This window comes from Boleophthalmus pectinirostris, unplaced genomic scaffold, assembly GCF_026225935.1.
Source record: "Boleophthalmus pectinirostris isolate CB_2022bp ecotype Guang Dong unplaced genomic scaffold, ASM2622593v1 HiC_scaffold_3, whole genome shotgun sequence".
Taxonomy (NCBI): Eukaryota; Metazoa; Chordata; class Actinopteri; order Gobiiformes; family Gobiidae; genus Boleophthalmus; species Boleophthalmus pectinirostris.
Window position 1 is genome coordinate 21,359,417 of NW_026571299.1, and position 20,669 is coordinate 21,380,085.

At 42.8% G+C, this 20,669-nt stretch overlaps 1 protein-coding gene across 1 annotated transcript in view; it reads left to right on the forward strand.

The window, feature by feature from the left end:
- The window catches only part of LOC110165729 (histone deacetylase 7-like), a 67,966-nt gene that overhangs the window by 38,411 nt on the left and 8,886 nt on the right, over window positions 1-20,669 (forward strand). The window contains 5 exon segments of the mRNA XM_055160556.1: window positions 311-418; window positions 1,733-1,788; window positions 4,120-4,207; window positions 5,892-6,011; window positions 13,476-13,573. Coding sequence (XP_055016531.1) covers window positions 311-418; window positions 1,733-1,788; window positions 4,120-4,207; window positions 5,892-6,011; window positions 13,476-13,573 — 470 coding nt within the window.

Consider the following 20,669-nt stretch of genomic DNA (forward strand, 5'->3'; position numbering starts at 1 on the left):
TCAGTCTGAAAATGGACTGAAGTCAAGCCAAAAGAACAAAGGAACGAAAGAAGACAAGAACGCAGGCTCTGAACTAAAGAAAGAAGAACATGTGGAGGAGAGGACAGAGAGAGAGAGAGAAGGAAGGAAGGGAGGGAGAGAGAGGAAGAGATGGAGTGAGGGTGAGAGGGAGAAAGAAGGAGACAGACAGAGAGGGGAAGGAAAGAGAGAGGGAGGTGGAGGAGAGAGAGCGTAAAGAATAATAATAGAATATTCTGTATGATAATGTTTTGAGTTTAAGCTAAAGTGAGCAGAGGGTGCTGTTGTTCAGGTGGACATAGACACAGTGTGGAGAGAGCTGCACACGTCTGCTGCCTCCAGGATCGCTGCCGGCTGCGTTATAGACCTCGCCCTGAAGGTGGCACAAGGACAACTCAAGGTCTGGACCAAACCTGTGTACAAATCATATATATAATATATAATAAAATAAAAAAAAAAAAAATATATAATATATATATATATATATATATATATATATATATATATATACATATATATATATATATATATATATATATATATATATATATATATATATATGTATTAGTGTGTGTGTGTGTGTGTGTGTGTGTGTGTGTAGTATCCAGTTGAATTGAGAAGGCCAGAACTGATGATGAAATATCTTTTAAGCTCTGTCATAGAACCTAGAGAACTAAAAAACAGAAATTATTATAAACCAGGGTTCCCATAGTCATGTTATTTTCCATGCCTGGAAAACTCATGGTATTTTGTAAATTCAATGACAGTTTTAGAAAAGTCATGGAATTTAGTATCTCTTTCACACAACTCCAGTGTTCTGTTAAGTTCTCATGAGGCTCTTCTCATTATTTCTGAACGTCTGCACCTTTTGTTAAAAGAGACGACAATAAATGCACTGACAGGATTTAGAATGTTCAAAAACTATAATCCCAAACCATAAGGTGAGCAGAAAGAGTTAACAGTTCATATTTAGACCTAAAAGTCTGATCAATTCTACACATGTAGGTGCTGTAAAGTCATGGAAAATTCACTTTAGGTCATGAAAAAGTCATGGAAAAGTTTAGAAATTTTGTCAGTGAAAAAGAGTGGGAACCCCGATAAACTCACATGATCACTGGCTCATTACATTGTTTAACTGTTATTCATATTTGAACATTCATTCAGGACAAATTACAAGTTGCTCAGACTTACATTCACAAATAAAACCCCTGTGGACTGTTGCAGTCTTTAGGTTTTTTATATAATTATTATTTTTGTTATTATAATAATAATATTTTTACATTTGTTTGTGTTTTTCACTGTTGCCGTCTTTACTTTGTGTCTGCGTCACTTTCGCTCACACAGGGAGTCACCAAAATAAAGCGTAACTTTACTGTTAAATGCCATGCCTCCCACTAGCATTAGCAACAGGTTTGATTGACATTGTTGCTAAGCGCCTGCTCCCTGTTAAACCAGGGATACGTACAGTTGGAGAAGTTTACCTCAACAGCGTCACACCGGATTGGCTCTTAGGTTGCTATGATACTTGCGATCCGAATTCCCAATATGGAACTTGGCTCCAAATTTGCCACTATAACTGCTGACCTTGCGAGCTTCATTTGACTGGGGCTGAGCGCTGTGGGTCACACTCACTTAGTCCTCTTCTTTATACAGTCTATGGTACAAATATTTACATGTGTGTTCTTCTTGTTTTTATGGTGATGTTTTCTTTCAGAATGGTTTCGCTGTGGTCAGACCTCCAGGACACCACGCCACACACTCCTCTCCTCTGTGAGTGCCTCAACACTTTTAAAGCACCACTACGGCACTTTTCTGTCACTTGCTTGTCCCCACTGTGATGTCTATTTGTCTGTAAAGTTCCCCGGTAATAGCATTCAGTTATCTATCTAGCCTGTAGCAATCACAAATATTTTTCTTGCTCAAATGGACGCCTCTCCACAGATATATCTATCTATATCTATCTATCTATCTATCTATCTATCTATATATATATATGTATCTATATATAAATATAAATATCTATATATATATATATATATATATATATATATATATATATATATATATATATATATATATATATATATATATATATATATATATATATATATATATATATATATATATATATATATATATTGTTGACTAGAGCTAGAGCTAAGAACTCAGAACTCAGAAGGTTTCTTGATAAGTTGAATATCATACTGTGAAACATTCCAGGCAAAGCAATAACATCTCCATGGAGACAAGTAGATGACACATACTGCATGTAGGGTGACCACATATCACATATCCCTGTTTACCCAGGGCAGTCCCAGGTTTGAGTCCCAGTGGATTTATCCAAAACCACTGATTTGTTTTATACAAGAAATGTCCCAGGTCTTCCTATTTTTGACCCATTTGATTCCTGCCAACAGAGGCATATATAATTACAATTTGTTTAGATAAAAGACAGAAAAGCTGCTTAAAAATGACCAAAACACAAAGAAAAAGTGACTATACTGACTCATGTGTTCGTCACACATTCGTCATGGTCTCTGCAGAACAGTTTTCCTTCATTTCGCACTTGTTTCACAATTTTATTATTACCAACCACCAAAAAAAAAAAAAAAAAAACAGGAATGTTCCAGTTTTTTATTTTGAAATTCTGGTCCTCACTGCACGTTTAAATGTTCATCATCATCAGCTGCAGAGTGAGACTGAACACTAAGTCCTATCCAAAGCCTTATAAATCTTGTTTATTATTAGTGGTGTACAGGTCGGTGCTGCCTGCACATTTTCTTGGTCTGTGTCCCCATGTTAAAGAGGTTAGCGACGTTAGCGAGGTTAGCGACAGTGCTAGCTCAGCGCCCTGTCCGTGTGATTTATGCATGTGATTGTAAAGTCATTAGCCTCTGTCAGCCCGGTCTCTGCTCCGGGTTAAAACCTGCTGACTGTTCTCACATTCCACGCTCTGCTGTAGACTCAAACCTCTCACTTTATCACAATCACATGTCAATAATCTACAAATATATATGTGTGTGTGGGTGGGCTCAGATCTGCTCACCTTCAACTGTTTAAAGGTGCACTGTGTCACTTTTCTGCTAGAGGATCTGCCAGATGCTTGTTTCAATGGAGATGTTATTGCTTTGCCTGCAATGTTACAAAGTCCATCCATCCATTTTCTTCCACTTACTCCTGGCCCCCTCCTCGTGGGACTTGAACACCTCGACAGGGAGACGCCCAGGAGGCATCAGAACAGATGAACTCCCCTCAGCTGCTCCTCACGACCTGGAGGAGCAGTGGCTCTACTCCAAGCTCCTCCCGTGTGGCTGAGCTCCTCACTCTATCTCTAAGGGAGCACCCAGCCATTCTGTGGCGGAAACTTATTTCATCCCCTTGTAACGGTGATCTGGTCCTTTCGATCATTACCCAGAGTTCATGACCATAGGTGAGGAGAGGAACATTGACTGAGAGGTAAATTGGGAGCTTTGCTATTCTCTCGACTCTCTCAACACTTAAATGTCCATAGAGAGAAAATGCCAAAATGCATGTTTCTGAGTAATAAAAACATCCATAATAGCATAAAGACGTCTTATATAAGATTAATGCCATGTTGTGGAACATTACAGCATGGTGACAGATCCACAACCTGAAAAGTTACACAGTGCACCTTTAAATGTGTAAGAGATTGTATATCTTGAGAGTAGTTGTTAGACCTCCAGCAGTGACTTGAGTAAATGTTGTGCTTCCTCTTCCCACTGTGAGTACAGTTTTATGTGACAATCTGAAATGATGTGAACATTTGTGTTTTTTGCAGTTCCTTCACATCTGATTTAGTTTCTCTCATTTTAGTCTCTGTCCTTTGAAAATACCAGATTTTATGACTTATTTCATGTTCTGTCCTTAACATTACATACATTTATAATTCATTTGTAACAGTTCTTATTTGTGTGTAGTGTACTTTTTACTCACTATTTTGTACTTCTGTTTGAGCAAAATTAGATTGAAGGAATGTTACTTTTACTTGAGTACAGGTATTGGTTTCTCTTCATTGTGAAGTTTTTCAAATAAATGTATTTTCATAAATACTTTGTTCACGCAGTACTGTGTGTGTTCCAGAGGCTTCTGTTACTTTAACTCTGTGGCCATCGCCGCCAAACAACTTCTACAGAGACTCAATCTCAACAAGATACTCATCCTGGACTGGGTAACTACTACTACTGCTACTACTATTACTACTACTACTACTACTGCTGCGGCTGCTACTACTATTACTACTACTACTACTGCTGCTACTACTACTACTACTACTGCTACTACTACTACTAATACTACTACTACTGCTACTGCTAGTACTACTACTATTCTCACAAACACCTCTGTACTTCAACACTGGAGGTAAAGTGGGTGACATGTCTTGCCTAAGGACACAACAAGAGTCTGCATTAGAGCCACTAGTGTCCCACTGTGGGACCTGCTCCCAACAGTGTCACGTCCAACTCCTGAGCAGTGTTATTACATTTTGTGCTGAAAATGTGTCCGTATTATATTATACTGTTCATCTGATCTGTTCTAATGTTGTTTCCTCATCACACACACGCACACACACACACGCGCACACGCGCACACACACACACAACACACACACGCACACACACACACACACACACACACAGCACACACACACACACGCACACACACACACACACACACACACACACACACACACACACACACACTGAGTTCTTCCCTCACACAGAAAACACTCTGTTCCACCTTGTGATGTCATGTGGTAATACAGTGTTTTCTGTGTTTTCAAACTCCATACACCTTCACTAGAATCATCTGGATGATTTCAGTCCTGGAATTATCAACCTCGACTGAAATAACAGTAAAAGGTAACCTTGAAGTAGTTTTCAAAGTTAACTTGATACAAGCTCAAGACGGACCAGAGCATTTAGAGGATTTAAGATGGAAAAGCTCACAAGAGTCATTTTTGTGTGCTATAGGACCTTTAAAGGAAACTAAACCAGTCTAATCCCTTAAAAACAATACTTAAAGACAATTCAGTCATTCATTTCTTTGTAGATAAACTTGTAAATGTAACATATAATTAGGATTAATAGCTCAGCATTGTGTTGCTCTGGTGCTCCATGTCCCATTAAAAACGTCTGACTTGTATTATGCAGATGTAGAAACTGTCCTGTGTGCTGCAGCTGGGAACACTTAGACAGATAACACTCTTGTTTACGACCAAACACTGGGCCCTGAACGCATCACACTTACAAAAGGCTCATGAGGCCACGTGTGCACCAAACATGAACACTCCAGTGTACTAATACTGTCTGTAATACTGCTCATGCTAACTGTTAACCACTGACATTTCCACTTGTTTACTCTGCTAATTGTAAACTAACTGTGTTTGAAGCAGATCTGTTGTGCTTGTGTGTGCTCTAGAGTTATACTCTATGACACCCATTATTGTCATATAATTTGGACATGTTAAGTCACATATTGATCTAAAATGAAGTGCTCTGACTTGTGCTTTAGAAAACATAATCACAACAAAGCACCACAGGCCCTTGGATAGCTGCACATCACTCTAGAGCAAAGCGTTTTTTACATTTGGACCAAAATGAGGCACTCACTGGAGGCAGCACCCAAGCATTTAAACACCATATACACAAAAAGACTTAAACAAACTTGACTGATCCACAAAGGTAATTACAAGGACAAAACGGTGACCCTCCAACAGAAACATTACACATTGAACCTTTAAATATTGAGCTGGAGGCAAATCTTTAATGAACTGTTTACTCCCACAGTCTAAATGCAGATGTGTGTCTGTGTGTTTCATGTGATATTTGACTTTTGCCTGTGTCTCTGTGTAGGACGTTCACCATGGTAACGGGACCCAGGACGCCTTCTACAGTGACCCCAGGGTGCTCTACATCTCTCTGCATCGCTATGACAACGGAACCTTTTTTCCCGGCAGCGGACACCCTGATGAAGTAATACTATTTCTGATAGTGCGACTGCTACTGCTACTGCTACTACTACTACTACTACTACAGCTATTATTACTCTATCACTACTACTACTACTAATAATAATAATAATAATACCTGTACAATTAAAGTTCTAATGTGTATCTTTTGTGGTGGAGGTTTCTGCCACCTGTTTGCTTGTCCTTGGTTTTCCTGTAATGTTCCACAGTATGGCATTAAACTTGTGCATTTCCATGGAGAAACATGTCCAAATTACAGGTTTAGATCTGTGGAGTGGTGAGAATGCATGTTTTTCATGATCCTTTGTGCAATACAAGTGTGCCCCCACACACCAACGGAAGCTAGATGGATGTGTTTAATGCCATACTGTGGAACATTCCAGGTACCATTCCTGTTTTCCTGGAGACACACAGGTGGGCGATCCTTCCCCAGAAACGTTACATCAGGGGTCTTCAACCAGTAGATGTGCACTCCCTTCAGAGGAGCTCAGCAAGGGATTTCTGCATCATACATCCTGTGCTGAATAACTCAAATTTGATTCAATGAAATGCAGATTATGATACTTCATTTCCTGCGACCAAAAGTAAAATGAGCAGCTCTGTGGCATTTTTGTTTGTAAAGGAGCTCACCAGAGGAAAAAGGCTGGAGACCCCTAAGTTATATAGTGCATCTTTAAAGTACTACCACAAACACATATGGCATACTTTTTTCTCTCTGTTCTTTAAATCTCCTCCATGTTTATTCCGTGCATTCCTCACAGTGTCCTCCTGTTCTTTTGTTTGTCCGTTTTGAGTTTATTTCCGAATACCTACATGTGGTCAAAGTTACATTTTCATAACAGGATGTGAAATGTCTACTCATTTATTGAAATACACAGGAAATGACTCTGGTCTCACCCAAATGCCCCCCTCCTCCTCCTCCCCCCCTCCTTTTCCCCAGCAGTAATGATGGGAGGATAGAGAGTACTTTCCCATAAAACACAGTACCTTTGGATGTGGTGAGCCCGGGTCTGGTGTGGTAAACCTCCATTAAAACCAGCAGGGGGCAGCGGTGACGTCAGAGGGGCAATAAAAGACTCCGAGGTGGCACTCACAGTTAGTAAATGTGCCCTAGTGTGGCATTACAGACACAAAGTCTATTGTAACAGAGCATTCCTCCATCCTCCTGTGTGTGGAACTGTTTCACTGCTCCACCCGTCCCCATGGAAACGACTGATACACAAAAACTATACAACTCATAGAGGGGGGTTCTACATGTATGTCTATGGTGGAATGTTCACCGGTTACCATGGTGACACAACACACACATTAGCAAACACAGTCAAATGTATTTTAAGACAGTCTGAACACTACAGAAAAAAAATAAAATAAAAAGGATTTAAACAGCACATTCTCAGGAGCCTGTGATCAGTGTTTATGGTCCTGTTGAGTTGAACACAAAGGATGAGTGTGATGGAGTCATCGAGATGTCATTTGTGCATGTTTGAGTAATTTAGTGATCTCTCCAGGGCCCTATTCAAACCCTCGTTAAAGTTAGCTGTAAGATTCTACACAGTTCTCTGCCCACGTCCGTCGCCCATGCTCCTACACCACAAAACAGATCTCACTGTGAAAAAACAAATCTGTTGGATGTCTGTATAAATATGGACAGACCATATCTGCTCCTTTGTGCAAGGAGGAATATGTTGAGCACTACCTGTGGCCTACAGAATGACCTCCAGGTCAATGTGATGTGGTGTGAATGTCTCTGCCCAAACAGTTACAAAGAGCCTCATGAGGGCGGTTTGAGGACACCCCGTCCTCTAGTGGACCCTGTGCTCACCACCAGCACCATGGAGCTCCACTGGCATTTGCTAGACGACACCAGAATTGGCAAGTCCCCAGTGGCGGGGCATCAGGGCCTGCAAGTCCTTCTCTGCTGGCCTAAAAAAAACATCTGAATCACAGACTGATGTTAAGGGCCTTCTAGCAGCATACAGCGTCACTGGATTCAGACCTGCTGATTGGACAGTCAGAGAGCGAACCAGCCAAAGCAGCAAACTGCAGCTGTAGCAGAACCAAGACTAAACCAGGTCTAAACAGAGTCTAAACCAGATCTAAACCTGGACTAATCTTGGACTTGAGAGACAGTGAGAGAGAGAACAAGACAGCTACACTGAGCCCCATGCAGTGTGGAGCCCAGTGCAGTGTGGAGCACCAGCCCCAGCTCTGTCCTTTCGTCTGTGGTCACCCAATAGTCTACGCGGGTGCACCTTTGGGCCAGTCCCGACAAACAATCCTGGTTTAGTTCTGGTTTAGTCCTGGTTTAGCACCCCAGTGCTCCTCACTTCTTCTCCATGCACCATGCACCCCCCTCTCCTCACTTCTCTGTGCACAGAATCTCCATGCCTCTTTATACTGTGTATAGAGTAACCATAGAATAGTTTTTGAGGAGTGGATTGTTTCAGACGGAGCACTACTGAAGGCCTACTTGTGAAATGCACTGCAAGTCCCCAATGGTCCCCTGTGCTTTTCACAGATGAGACCAGGTTCACCCTGAACACCTGTGATAGACGTGATACAGTCTTGAGAAGACACAGAGAACACTCTGCTGCCTGCAACATGGTTCAGCATGAGTGGTTTGGTGGTGGGTCAGTGATGGTCTGGGGAGGGACACACAGACCTCTACAGGTTAGAAAATGACTGCCATTAGGTATCAGGATGAATTACTTGAACCCACTGTCAGACCGTACGCTGGTGCAGTAGGACCTGGGTTCCTCCTGATGCATGATAATGTGACAAGAGTCTGTGGGCAGAACCTGAAGGATGATGGGATTGATACAACTGAATGGTCCTCACGATCACCTGACTTAAACCTGATAGAACACTCTGGGACATTATGTTTGGGTGCATCAGACGCTGGCTGGTTGCTCCTCAGACTCTACAGGAGCTGAGTGATGCCCTTACACAGATCAGGGAGAACATCCTACAAAACACCATTGTCGTCTCATTAGGAGCGAGACACGTCGTTGTCAAACATTCACACAAACATGTGGGGCTACACAAGAGACTGAGAAGCATTTTGATTTGCAAAAATTAAATTTTGGCAGAGTGGACCAGCCTGTCAGATCATCATTTCTGTATGATTTTAGCGTGTCTATAAAATGAAGCCCTCTGTAGGCTCCAGATATTATTTCCATGAATTGCCCTGTCCAGATTTGTATAAATATCCAACACATTAGTTTTTTCACATAGAGATCTGATGTGTTTTCAAAGTGTTCCTTTAATTTTGAGCAGTCTATGAACCATATACAGTTTGATGATAGCAGATGGACGCTGATTGTGTTGTGGTCTCGCTCTGAAAGGGGAGTGATTTAGCCTGGGGAGACTCAGAGGACCCCAGACCCCTGATTGGGAAACACTGCAGAGGCTCAGACTCATGTGCTTTCAGTTTGTTGCTCATACATGTGTCCACAGACAAATATGCCCCATGATCCTCTGCTCCTTCACCCCTCACTCTCACTTCCTCCGTCTCTTTCTCCCGTCCTTCACCCCTCACTTCTGCTTCTCCCGCTCTCCTCGTCGCCCTGCCTCTCTCTTCCCTTCTTTTTATCCTCCCCTCTCTCTTTAACCCCTCTTTCCTTCTCTCTCCACTATTCCTCCTCTCTCTTCTTTCCCCCTTTCTCTCTCCTTTTTCTTACTCATCCATCTTTCTTTCTCCCCCATTTCTCCTCTTTTTTCCCTCTCTGTCCCTTTCCTCTGTCCTCCTCCCTCCCTTCTTTTTCACTCCTCTTCTCTCACTCTTCTTCCCTCCAGTTCTTCCTAAATTCTCTCTCTTTTCACTCCCCTCTTCTTTGTCTCTCATCTCTCTCCACCTCCTCCCTCCCTCCCTCGCTCTCCCTCTCACATCCTTCCGTCTCTCCCCTGCCAGCACCTGTCAGTCAAACCCTCAGTGAACCCTGCTCCTGACAGTGTGAGTGATGGAGGGGCGGGGCCTGACACAACTACAAAGAGACCGGCCGAGATCCAGAACTTCGGCCGGTCCAAGATCCCGACTCGCACGGGGAGGTGTGGGCCAAAAAGAGAAGAGGAGCAGGGCGATAGAGAGATAGAGAGAGAGAAAGAAAGAGGGAAGAGAGAAATTACCAGATCTGAGACAATGAAACGTTTAAAATTCTTACATTACACAAAACTGACTCCCGTGAGCTTTAAACCACGTATAATGTTGTTATCATGTCCTAAACAGACCTGGAGATGTGTTTTGTTTCATTCACACATGTTTAACTCTTTATTATTACCGTATTTTCCGGGCTATAGGGTGCACTCTTAAACCTCCAACCTCATCAAAAAACAACTGTGCGCCCCACAATCCAGAGCGCCTTATACACCAATCCATAAACTACAAAGCCGCACCTTCTGTAGCGCACGCAAACACACACGGAGCAGACAGCAACTGCACAGCGAAACACACCCACAGACACACTCATCACTCCACGTCAACGAGGAAAGGAACGGAGGAACGAACTGAAAAAGCGAGTGCAATGTGCCACTTCTAGACACAACTGAACAACTGAGTCACTGCGAACACGCCAACAATCCAGCGGTCCCAGACAGCACCCTCCCTACACGCCACAACTGAACAAAGCCCAGAGTCACTGTGAACGCCACAAACAAACCAAACTACTGACCCATCACACTGTTGTGTTTCCTTTAAAGTCCCATTTAATGACAGTGCGCCTTATAATCCAGAGCGACTAATAATGTGGAAAATACGGTAATCTGTTTACATCTCCAAAGCTCAAAATGCTCTGTTCCACCTTGTGATGTCACAAAGTGGTACTTTTCAGTTTAACAGCTATTTTTTTTTTCTAGAGCTGAACTGATCCAAATGATTCTAGTGAAGGTGTGTGGAGTTTAAAAAACACAGTCTGTATTACTTTGTGTGACTAAATAGAATAAACAGAACATACAGTCGATCAGAACATAGTGTCATGGACAGTTGACAGCAGTTTTATTCTTTAAACATAAAGCTGCTGTGATTCTCTGGTTTGTTTGACGCTCTTTGATTCTTGACTCTTGGTTCTTGGTGATAATCACACACTCGTGTTCACACACACACACACACACACAGGATGTAAACTGAAGTAAATTGGTTTGGGGTATTTAGCATTGTTTAATTATTTAAAGGTGCATTGTATAACTTTTCTGGTGGAGGGTCCACTGGGGAAAGGCAAGAGTGAGGACCGGGGTGCGGCAGTCATAGTTTTGTGTCTGGCCTAACCATAAAGCGCTGCAGTACACACTGCTTTTAGTTCTTTTTTTTCTTAAATGCTCTTTGTATTTGAGCTGCTTCTGGGTAGAAGCAGAACCAGAGATCAGAACGTGGTGGAACATCTCCACCTCTCACGTCACACGTACATGTGTATTTTCTTCTGAAAAGGCTAAACAACATTTTGAACACGTATGACCCAGAATCTGAATTTACAAATCTTAGTATACAAACAGAAAAGAAGGCAGGGACAGGGGGTGGACTTCTGAGCACTCAAGCCTCAAATACAGAACAATAGAGGAAACATGCAGCAAATAATCCAAATACTCTGAGTAAGATCAGGAGGAGTCTGTGCCCTTTAAACATGATTTCATTTGTTAAATGTAATCAAAATAAATGTGCTCCTCGCCCTGTGACCTCCTCCTCGCCCTGTGACCTCCTCGCCCTGTGACCTCCCCCTCACCCTGTGACCTCCTCTCCCTGTGACCTTCTCGCCCTGTGACCTCCTCCTCGCCCTGTGACCTCCTCTCCCTGTGACCCCCTCACCCTGTGACCCCCTCACCCTGTGACCTCCTCTCCCTGTGACCTTCTCACCCTGTGACCCCCTCACCCTGTGACCTCCTCTCCCTGTGACCTTCTCGCCCTGTGACCCCCTCACCCTGTGACCTCCTCTCCCTGTGACCTCCTCCTCGCCCTGTGACCCCCTCACCCTGTGACCTCCTCTCCCTGTGACCTTCTCGCCCTGTGACCTCCTCCTCGCCCTGTGACCTCCTCTCCCTGTGACCCCCTCACCCTGTGACCTCCTCTCCCTGTGACCTTCTCGCCCTGTGACCCCCTCACCTGTGACCTTCTCGCCCTGTGACCCCCTCGCCCTGTGACCTCCTTCCCGCCCTGTGACCTTCTCACCCTGTGATCTCCTTCTCGCCCTGTGACCTTCTCACCCTGTGACCCCCTCACCCTGTGACCCCCTCACCCTGTGACCCCCTCGCCCTGTGACCGCGCGCCTCAGGTTGAGAAACACTGGACTCTGGGGATATATGGGTTTGTTTCAGTTTAAGTGTGATTTATGAGAGAAAGACAGAGACACAGAGACACACAGAGCGACAGAGAGAGAGAGAGAGACAGAGAGACATGCAGAGAGAGGAAAGGGGGGTGAGGGTAAACAGGGAGAGTGTGAGAGAGAGAAGCGATAGGGAGTGAGAGAGCGAGAGAGAGATTTATGATCAGATCTTTGACAGATGATTGAGAGTGTGGGGTTGATAATGTCATCTTTCCTTCATTAAAACCATAAACCCGGACTGAGGAGGGCTGACGGGTCGATGAGGGGGGCTGACGGGGGGCTGACGGGGGGATGAGGGGGGCTGACGGGGGCTGATGGGGGCTGACGGGGGGCTGATGGGGGGTGAGGGGGGGATGAGGGGGCCAAGAGCTTCTCAACTGTCTCTCTGAGGATTAGAGTTAAAGCACATCTCACAGGTTTTCGTGTTTGTCTCAGAACCTGTGGTGAATATTCATAGTTTTGCATCAGTAAAGTGACAGTTTGTGAAGAAAAAGAGAAAAATACAGGACGTGTGTGAGTGATAAAACTGAATCCCTCTGCCTATGTCATCAACAGGAAAACTCTATCAAATACAGAGACAGTTCACGCACATGGAAGGACTTTTTCTGACAGTTTTCACCTTCATTTAACTAAATAAAAGTATTTTGGTTTATTTTTATGAGTCTAATCAGAAGTGTTGTATCATTGTTTACACTGTGGTTGCTAGGTAAGAGTTATGTCATATCTGCTGCCTGTGACCAACCAGGAAGTAAAATGATAAATACTGAAATGTGCAAACTAGAGAAAATTAGGCAAGATTTAAAAAAAATAAAATAACAAATCTAATGTTGAGTCAAACATGTCACCAAATGCTCTCACAGGAACTAAAAATGTGAAAGATGTCCTCTTTTTTACACTAAAACTAACTCTGACATGAAGTTTATCCTGAAGAAACCAGGACTAAACAAGGACTAAACAAGGACTAAACCAGGACTGAACCAGGACTAATCCAGACTTAAACTAGGACCAAATCAGGACCAAAACAGGATTAAACCAGGACAAACCAAGACTAACTGAGAGCTAAACCAGGACTAAACCAGGACTAAACCAAGACTAAACCAGGAATAAAGCAGGACTAAACCAGGACTAAACAGGACTAAGTGTGTGTATACTGTGTGCAGGTGGGGGCAGGAGCAGGAGAGGGCTTTAATGTGAACGTGGCCTGGAATGGAGGACTGGAGCCCCCTATGGGTGACGCAGAGTACCTCGCTGCTTTCAGGTAACACACATACACTCACCTAAAGCTGCACTCTGGAACTTTGGTCTGGAGCGATCTTTTTTGCGTTTATTCCATTACAGGCATTTAGAAAACATGGAGACTTACTGAACAGATCTGTTAAATCCACAGAGATAGATATGTTTAATGTCATACTGAGGAACATTCCAGACAGTGTAAATACATCTCCAAGTCACACAATGCACCTTTAAAAGAACTGGAGTGGAGGTTGGATGTTCTCCCTGTGTCTGAGGGGGTTTCCTCCAATTTGTACTAAACTAGGACTATACCAGGACTGAACCCAGACTAGACCCAGACTAGACTAGGACGTTTTAATTTTCTCATCAGAGCTCGCAAGTTTAAATGAGGATAAAACAATGAGCTGCTAGAGTTACAGTTGGTTAGAATAACAACAGCAGTCTCAGGACAGAGATGTCAGGACGGAGATGTCAGGACGGAGATGTCAGGACGGAGATGTCAGGATGGAGATGTCAGGACAGAGGTGTAAGGACAGAGATGGCAGGACGGAGCCAGGACAGAGATGTCAGGATGGAGATGTCAGGATGGAGATGTCAGGATGGAGATGTCAGGACAGAGTCAGGATGGCGTTAGGACGGAGATGTGATAAAAGTGATCTTTGTCAGACTGAGCGTCGCTGCTCTGAGCCGCGTTCGCTCTGTTCTAGCAGCTCTCACTCTGATTGGTCCAAACGCTTCACGCGTTGCACTTTACAGACGTCACACGAGTGGGAGGAGCTCACCCAGTCTGAGGAAGTAAATGTGGAAGATAGAATTATTTTTGGGCCCATGAGCTGATGAGCAAAGGCCCCTGAAAACAACACCACGCGTCTTGGCTTCATCTTCACATCTGATTAGAGTTCTATGGCCCGAGCTGCAGTACCTGGAACGGCCACTAGTCGATTTCACTTGACAGAAGGGGAGTGTATAGACCATGTCTCTCTCCCTCCTCTCCTCTTGTTCTCTCTCTGTCTCTCTCTCTCTTTGTCTTCCTCTTTCTTTCTTTTTCTCCTCTGTATAAGTTCCTTGTTCTCCTCTGGCTCTGCTCCACTGGATTAGTCTCTCATCCCTCCATGACGGTGGACCTCAGTGGGTGGGCCTCACACTAACACACACACATGCTAACACACACACACTAACGATGCTAATGTAAGGAAAAAAAAAAAAAAAGAAAAGCCTTGGGAAAAGCTCAGCCTTGTGTTTACTCCAGTGATGAACCAACCAGATTCACTTACCTCTCCTCCTCTGCTCCTCTGCTCATCTGTTCCTCTCCTTTTCTGCTCCTCTGCTCATCTGTTCCTCTCCTCCTCTCCTCTCCTCCTCCTCTCTTTGTCTGTTTGCTGTGAGCTGGAGTCTGTGTTGTCAGATAAGTGTCACATTCAGGTGTTCAGATGTTCTAACACGCTACACGACAATGATGAGCAGTTCCTTTGAGGCTCTGTGTTCTGGACCATCCACACGTTCATGTCATTTTGCTCTCTTGGTGTTTCATGTTTCATAACTTCCATCCAGTATGAGCAGAGGTGAGCTGTCTGTCCATCTTGTGTCTGTAATGTGATTTGGAGGGAGCACAGATTCTCTCACCTGTTGGACTTCACATACATCAGCTCTTTCTGCTCAGATTGTGTTGAAACAAAGCTCAGATTCAAGTCTAACGGAGCTTCAGACAGAGCAGTGCCTTCAGTTAGCACCAGACCTGTTTTTAGAGTCCAAAGACACCTTGAAGAATTCTTAACGTGAGCAGGGTCGCCTCTCCACAGATCTGACCTGTCACTTGGCCTACGTACCTGCTGGTCTTCATGTAGATCAATAACAGTGGGTGTAATGCCATATTGTGTGACATTGAAGACAAAGCAGAATCATCTCCATGGAGACAGCTGACAGGCCATCCATAAATAGAAATAGTGGCATTAAAGTCTCAGTGTTGTTTTGTGTGTTGAGTTGAGAGTTTTTTGATGCAGTTGTGAAACGTGCTGCAGTGTGATAAATGTGCTCTGATGACACACTCGAGGATCATGCCAGTTTTGTAATTGACTTAAAAAGATTTACTGTCTGAAAGTTTGGTTGTGGTGAGACTTTTCAAGAATGTGTTGAAGTGAAGAAGTACTTACCTCAGTCTGTTTGAGAAACTAAATAATCGTTAGTTATTGGATTGTTGGCAGTTTCCAGTTTGTTGAGCTATTTTTGGATGCCTGAGTCTTGTTATCTCAACATTAAAGTGGACCTTTTCTGCAACTAGACTTTTCACCATGTTGGAGTAGTTTCCCCTCACCTTTACTCATCCTAAATTGTATTTGGAGTGATTTTGTGCATGTTTCTTCTTTAATCGCTTATTTTCGAGATGCCATTTTGCCGATCTACCCCCATTTCTGCCTCCACCGGTACACCCCCACTGTTAGGTTTTGTTTCTGTAAGACATAAACAGATTTGCTCAAAGCTGCATTAAAAACCTTATAATGTCAAACGATGTGGCTTTAGAGTGGTGATGGTTTATCTGTTGTAAAGTTGAGTTTATTATTGCAGATGACTTTATTGAATAATCTGCTTCAGTGTAGAACTTGTACAATAGTGTTGGGAAACGTGGATCTGTGCAGTGGATTGTGGGATACCTCACAGTTCCACACGTTGGTTTGAACCTCCAGAACTTCCGACACTAAAGGAGCTCACGGTTGTTTGTATTTTCCTGGTTTATTAAATATATAATTTTTACACATGTGCATAATTTGTAAGATTATGTCTAGAACCCGGGATAAAGATGTGCACGTAAACACACTCAGAGAAGCAATGATGATAATTGTAACACTAGTTAAAAAATTAACAATTACTAAGATGAATAAAATGAAAGTGCTGAATATTGATCTCTGTTTCCCACTTTGCTCATTGTTGATAATGATTGTGAGAAATCATTCACATGATCAGTGTCTTCACACAGATGATTATCATGAACCATTATTAATAATGTAGAACTAAAGACAAGCTGAGCACATGTCTTATTTGAGAAGAGTGTATCAAACTGTTGCCCTTCATGACTCTGTGCTCATGAAGCAGCTCTCAGTTTCAAAAAGGTTGGTGCCCCTGATTTAAAGCAACTGAATGTAGCCAGTTCTACAGTCACATCTGAGCCTGTCTCCAGAGCTTTAACCTGCAGATAGACACACAACTAAGTGTCTCATTTTCAGTTTCTGGACAGACCAGGCCTCATGTGAAGCTCAGAACCTCCAGAATTTACTCCCTGAGCTGCAGAGGCTGCACTAGCACTGACTCATGACTGCTGCAGGTGCTGGGCTTTAGGGAGAGACTGTTCAGATCAGTCATGTGAGACTCATTCTGTTTTCTGATTGGAGAATCGTCTGGGACCAAAACACCAAATAAACACAACATCATCTCCACAGTTGTTGTAATTAAGAATAAATTGGCATTAGAATCATGTTTACCTCGTATCTGCGGGCACAGGTTAAGTCTATGGAATTCATCCATCCATCCATCCATGTTCTTCCGTTTATCCGGGGCCGGGTCTCGGGGGCAGCAGTCTAAGCAGGGACTCCCAGACTTCCTTCACCCCAGACACTTCCTCCAGTTCCTCAGGGGGGACCCCAAGGTGTTCCCTGCCGGGCCCCGTGGGGGAAGGCCCGGCCTCCAGACGCTCGCCATCGAGCACCCACCCCAGGCCTGGCTCCAGGGTGGGGCCCTGGTAACTCCATTCCGGGCGAAATATCTGGCCTCGTTGGTGCACTCGATATAGAGACTCATTCATTCATTTAAAAATATTGTGCACTTTAACAAAAGAAAAAGCTTAAATGAAGTGTGAAGAAATAAAACTTTTTACTCCCACCCCCAGTACACGCTTTATTACATGTTTTTTTTTTTTTTTTTTTTGCATATTTACAAAATTTTTGTACTTCGTAGTTGTATAAGTACTGATAAATCAAATATATTTATATGTACTATAAATAATCATGATGATAATACAATAACAATATTTTATATTGAATATTTAGCTTTGAATTCCTTCCATACACACACACACACACATGCACACACACGCACACACACACACACACACCCTTAGAGCCTGTGGTTTTACTGCTTGTCTCCATGGAAGTTAGATAATAATGCCACACTGTGGAACATTCCAAGCAAGAACATCTCCATGGAAACACGCTGTACAAACACTTTTACCTAGAGCATCTGTAAACCTCCCTCTACTCATACCTGATCTAAACCAGGACTAAACCTGATCTAAACCAGGACTAAACCTGATCTAAACCAGAATTAAACCAGAATGAAACCAGGACTAAACCAGAATTAAACCAGGACTGAACCAGAATTAAACCAGGACTAAACCAGAATTAAACCAGGACTAAACCGGGACTAAACCAGAATTAAACCAGGACTAAACCAGGACTAAACCAGAATTAAACCAGGACTAAACCAGAATTAAACCAGGACTAAACCAGGACTAAACCAGAATTAAACCAGGACTAAACTAGAATTAAACCAGGACTAAACCGGGACTAAACCAGAATTAAACCAGGACTACACCAGAATTAAACCAGGACTAAACCGGGACTAAATAAGGATTAAACCGGAACTAAACTAGGACTAAATCAGGACTAAACCAGGACTAAACATGTCTGATTTTTGTGCTGATATTTTGTGTTTTTGCTTTTCGGCGCAGTTCAAAGCGCTGGTCCCGTCTGGTTTCAGTTACTTGCTCGTCTCTCTTCTCACGTCACTGACACGAGCATCTGGGACCTATTCTGTCTAATTACCCAGCAGCCTTAGAACCCCCCATCTCCCCCTCCTCACCCCTCTCTTCACCCCTCTCCTCTCTCACTTTCCCTCCCCCTCCCTCTCTCCCGCTCTTGTTCGAGATTCCTCTTTTACGCAGAGCCACGTGGAGTTTGGACTGAGGAGCAAACACATAAAGACAAAGTGATGTATAGAGACGCTTCCAATGTGAACAAAAAAAAAAAAACCTGTTCTGGACCAGGTTTGGACCGGAGCAAAATGTCAGAGAGATCCATTAGACTATAAAAAAAAACTAAACTATATCAGACAGTGGAACAAGTCGATAAGATGCTGAACCAGGACTAAAACAGGACTGAACCAAGACTAAACCAGGACTGAACCAGGACTACAGGACTACACCAGGACTAAACAGGACTAAAACAGGACTAAACCAGGACTAAAACAGGACTAAAACAGGACTAAACCAGGATTAAAACAGGACTAAACCAGGATTAAAACAGGACTAAAACAGGACTAAAATAGGACTAAAGAAGGACTAAACCAGGACTAAAACAGGACTACACCAGGACTAAACCAGGACTAAAACAGGACTAAACCAGGACTACACCAGGACTAAACCAGGACTAAAACAGGACTAAAACAAGGACTAAACAGGACTAAACCAGGACTAAAACCAGGACTAACCAGGACTAAACCAGGACTAAAACAGGACTAAACCAGGACTAAAACAGGACTAAAGGACTAAAACAGGACTAAACCAGGACTAAAACAGGACTAAACCAGGACTAAAACAGGACTAAACCAGGATTAAAACAGGATTAAAATAGGACTGAACCAGGACTGAACCAGGACTAAAACAGGACTAAACCAGAACTAAGCAAGGACTAAACCAGGACTAAAACAGGACTAAACCAGGATTAAAACAGGATTAAAATAGGACTAAACCAGGACTGAACCAGGACTAAACCAGGACTGAACCAGGACTAAACCAAAACTAAGCAAGGACTAAACTAGGTCTAAACCAGGACTAGACCAGAACTAAACCAGGGTTAAACCAGGACTACATCAGGACTAAACCAGGGTTAAAACAGGTCTAAAACAGGAATAAAGCAGGACAAAAAACTGCAGGTTCACCACTTATGCATTTCTCCTTCTGTAGTACAATACTTTAGAATATTTATCTTTCTATAGGTTGAATACTTTAGTAATCTAGTATGTACCATATTGTTATACACAGCTGCAAACAGAAGAACAATACACACAGATCATACAAAGAGTCTTTCATTGATCATTTCAGTTTTTATATAAATTGATAACATGTCATTCGTTTGTTTGTTTGGAAGCTTTTCTAAAGATTTGAAATATATATATATTTTTAGATTGCATTTGAATTAAAAGATATTAGGATTGGCATTATTCCATTTACAGCAATGAATCAAATGATCAAATAGAACATATATACAGTGTGTCTTTTTATTCATATTATTATCAAAATAATAAACAAAATGTCCCTTTTCCCTTATTTCCCACAGCACACAAAGGTTTTAAACAATGTTCAGTTTCACATCAAAAAGAGTTGACATATTTACAGGCAAACGAGCTGGTATTGGAAATAAGCAAAATTCACTGGTGTCACCGTCAGTTGACCTCTTACCCCGAAAGTTCCACAGCGCGCCTTTAAATCTGTGTTACATAAATAAATGGAGCGCGCAGCACATGATCAGGCCTGTCACACACTTCACATTCATCTGGAGCAGGATCAAATCAAATCTTTTGTTTTGTCATTGTTTTTATTTATTGACTCTCCGTGGGCCATGTTGGACGTGCACCTCTCATAAACAATAATATGATTGAAACATGTGAGCGGTGCACAGTCTTCTGCTCATATGGAGCACACAGTTGTTGATGTTCTAATGAAACACAGACTTCAGTTCGGCTCCAATCACTTCAAATATGGATCTTTGCCGACTTATTTTCAGGAAAATCGGATATATTTAGGCGTCCACCAACCGAATCTGAAACACTTCCTCTCTCTGTCAGAAAAACTCAAATTATTAACACCTGTTCAATCATGTCTTAACTTTTATTTGACCAAAGAAGACCACAGGCATTCAGAGAGATCAGGAGTCAAACCCACAACCTCCTTACTCAGTGGAGACAGGCTAACCACTCTGCCACACTCACACAGGGAGAACATGCACACTCATAGAGATCAGGAGTGGAACCATAGGCTATATATATATATATATAAATGGACAAAGCTCACCTGTGAGCCGCTGTGTGAGCACAGACACACAGGAAGTGAGCACAGACGCACTTCCGGTTCCATC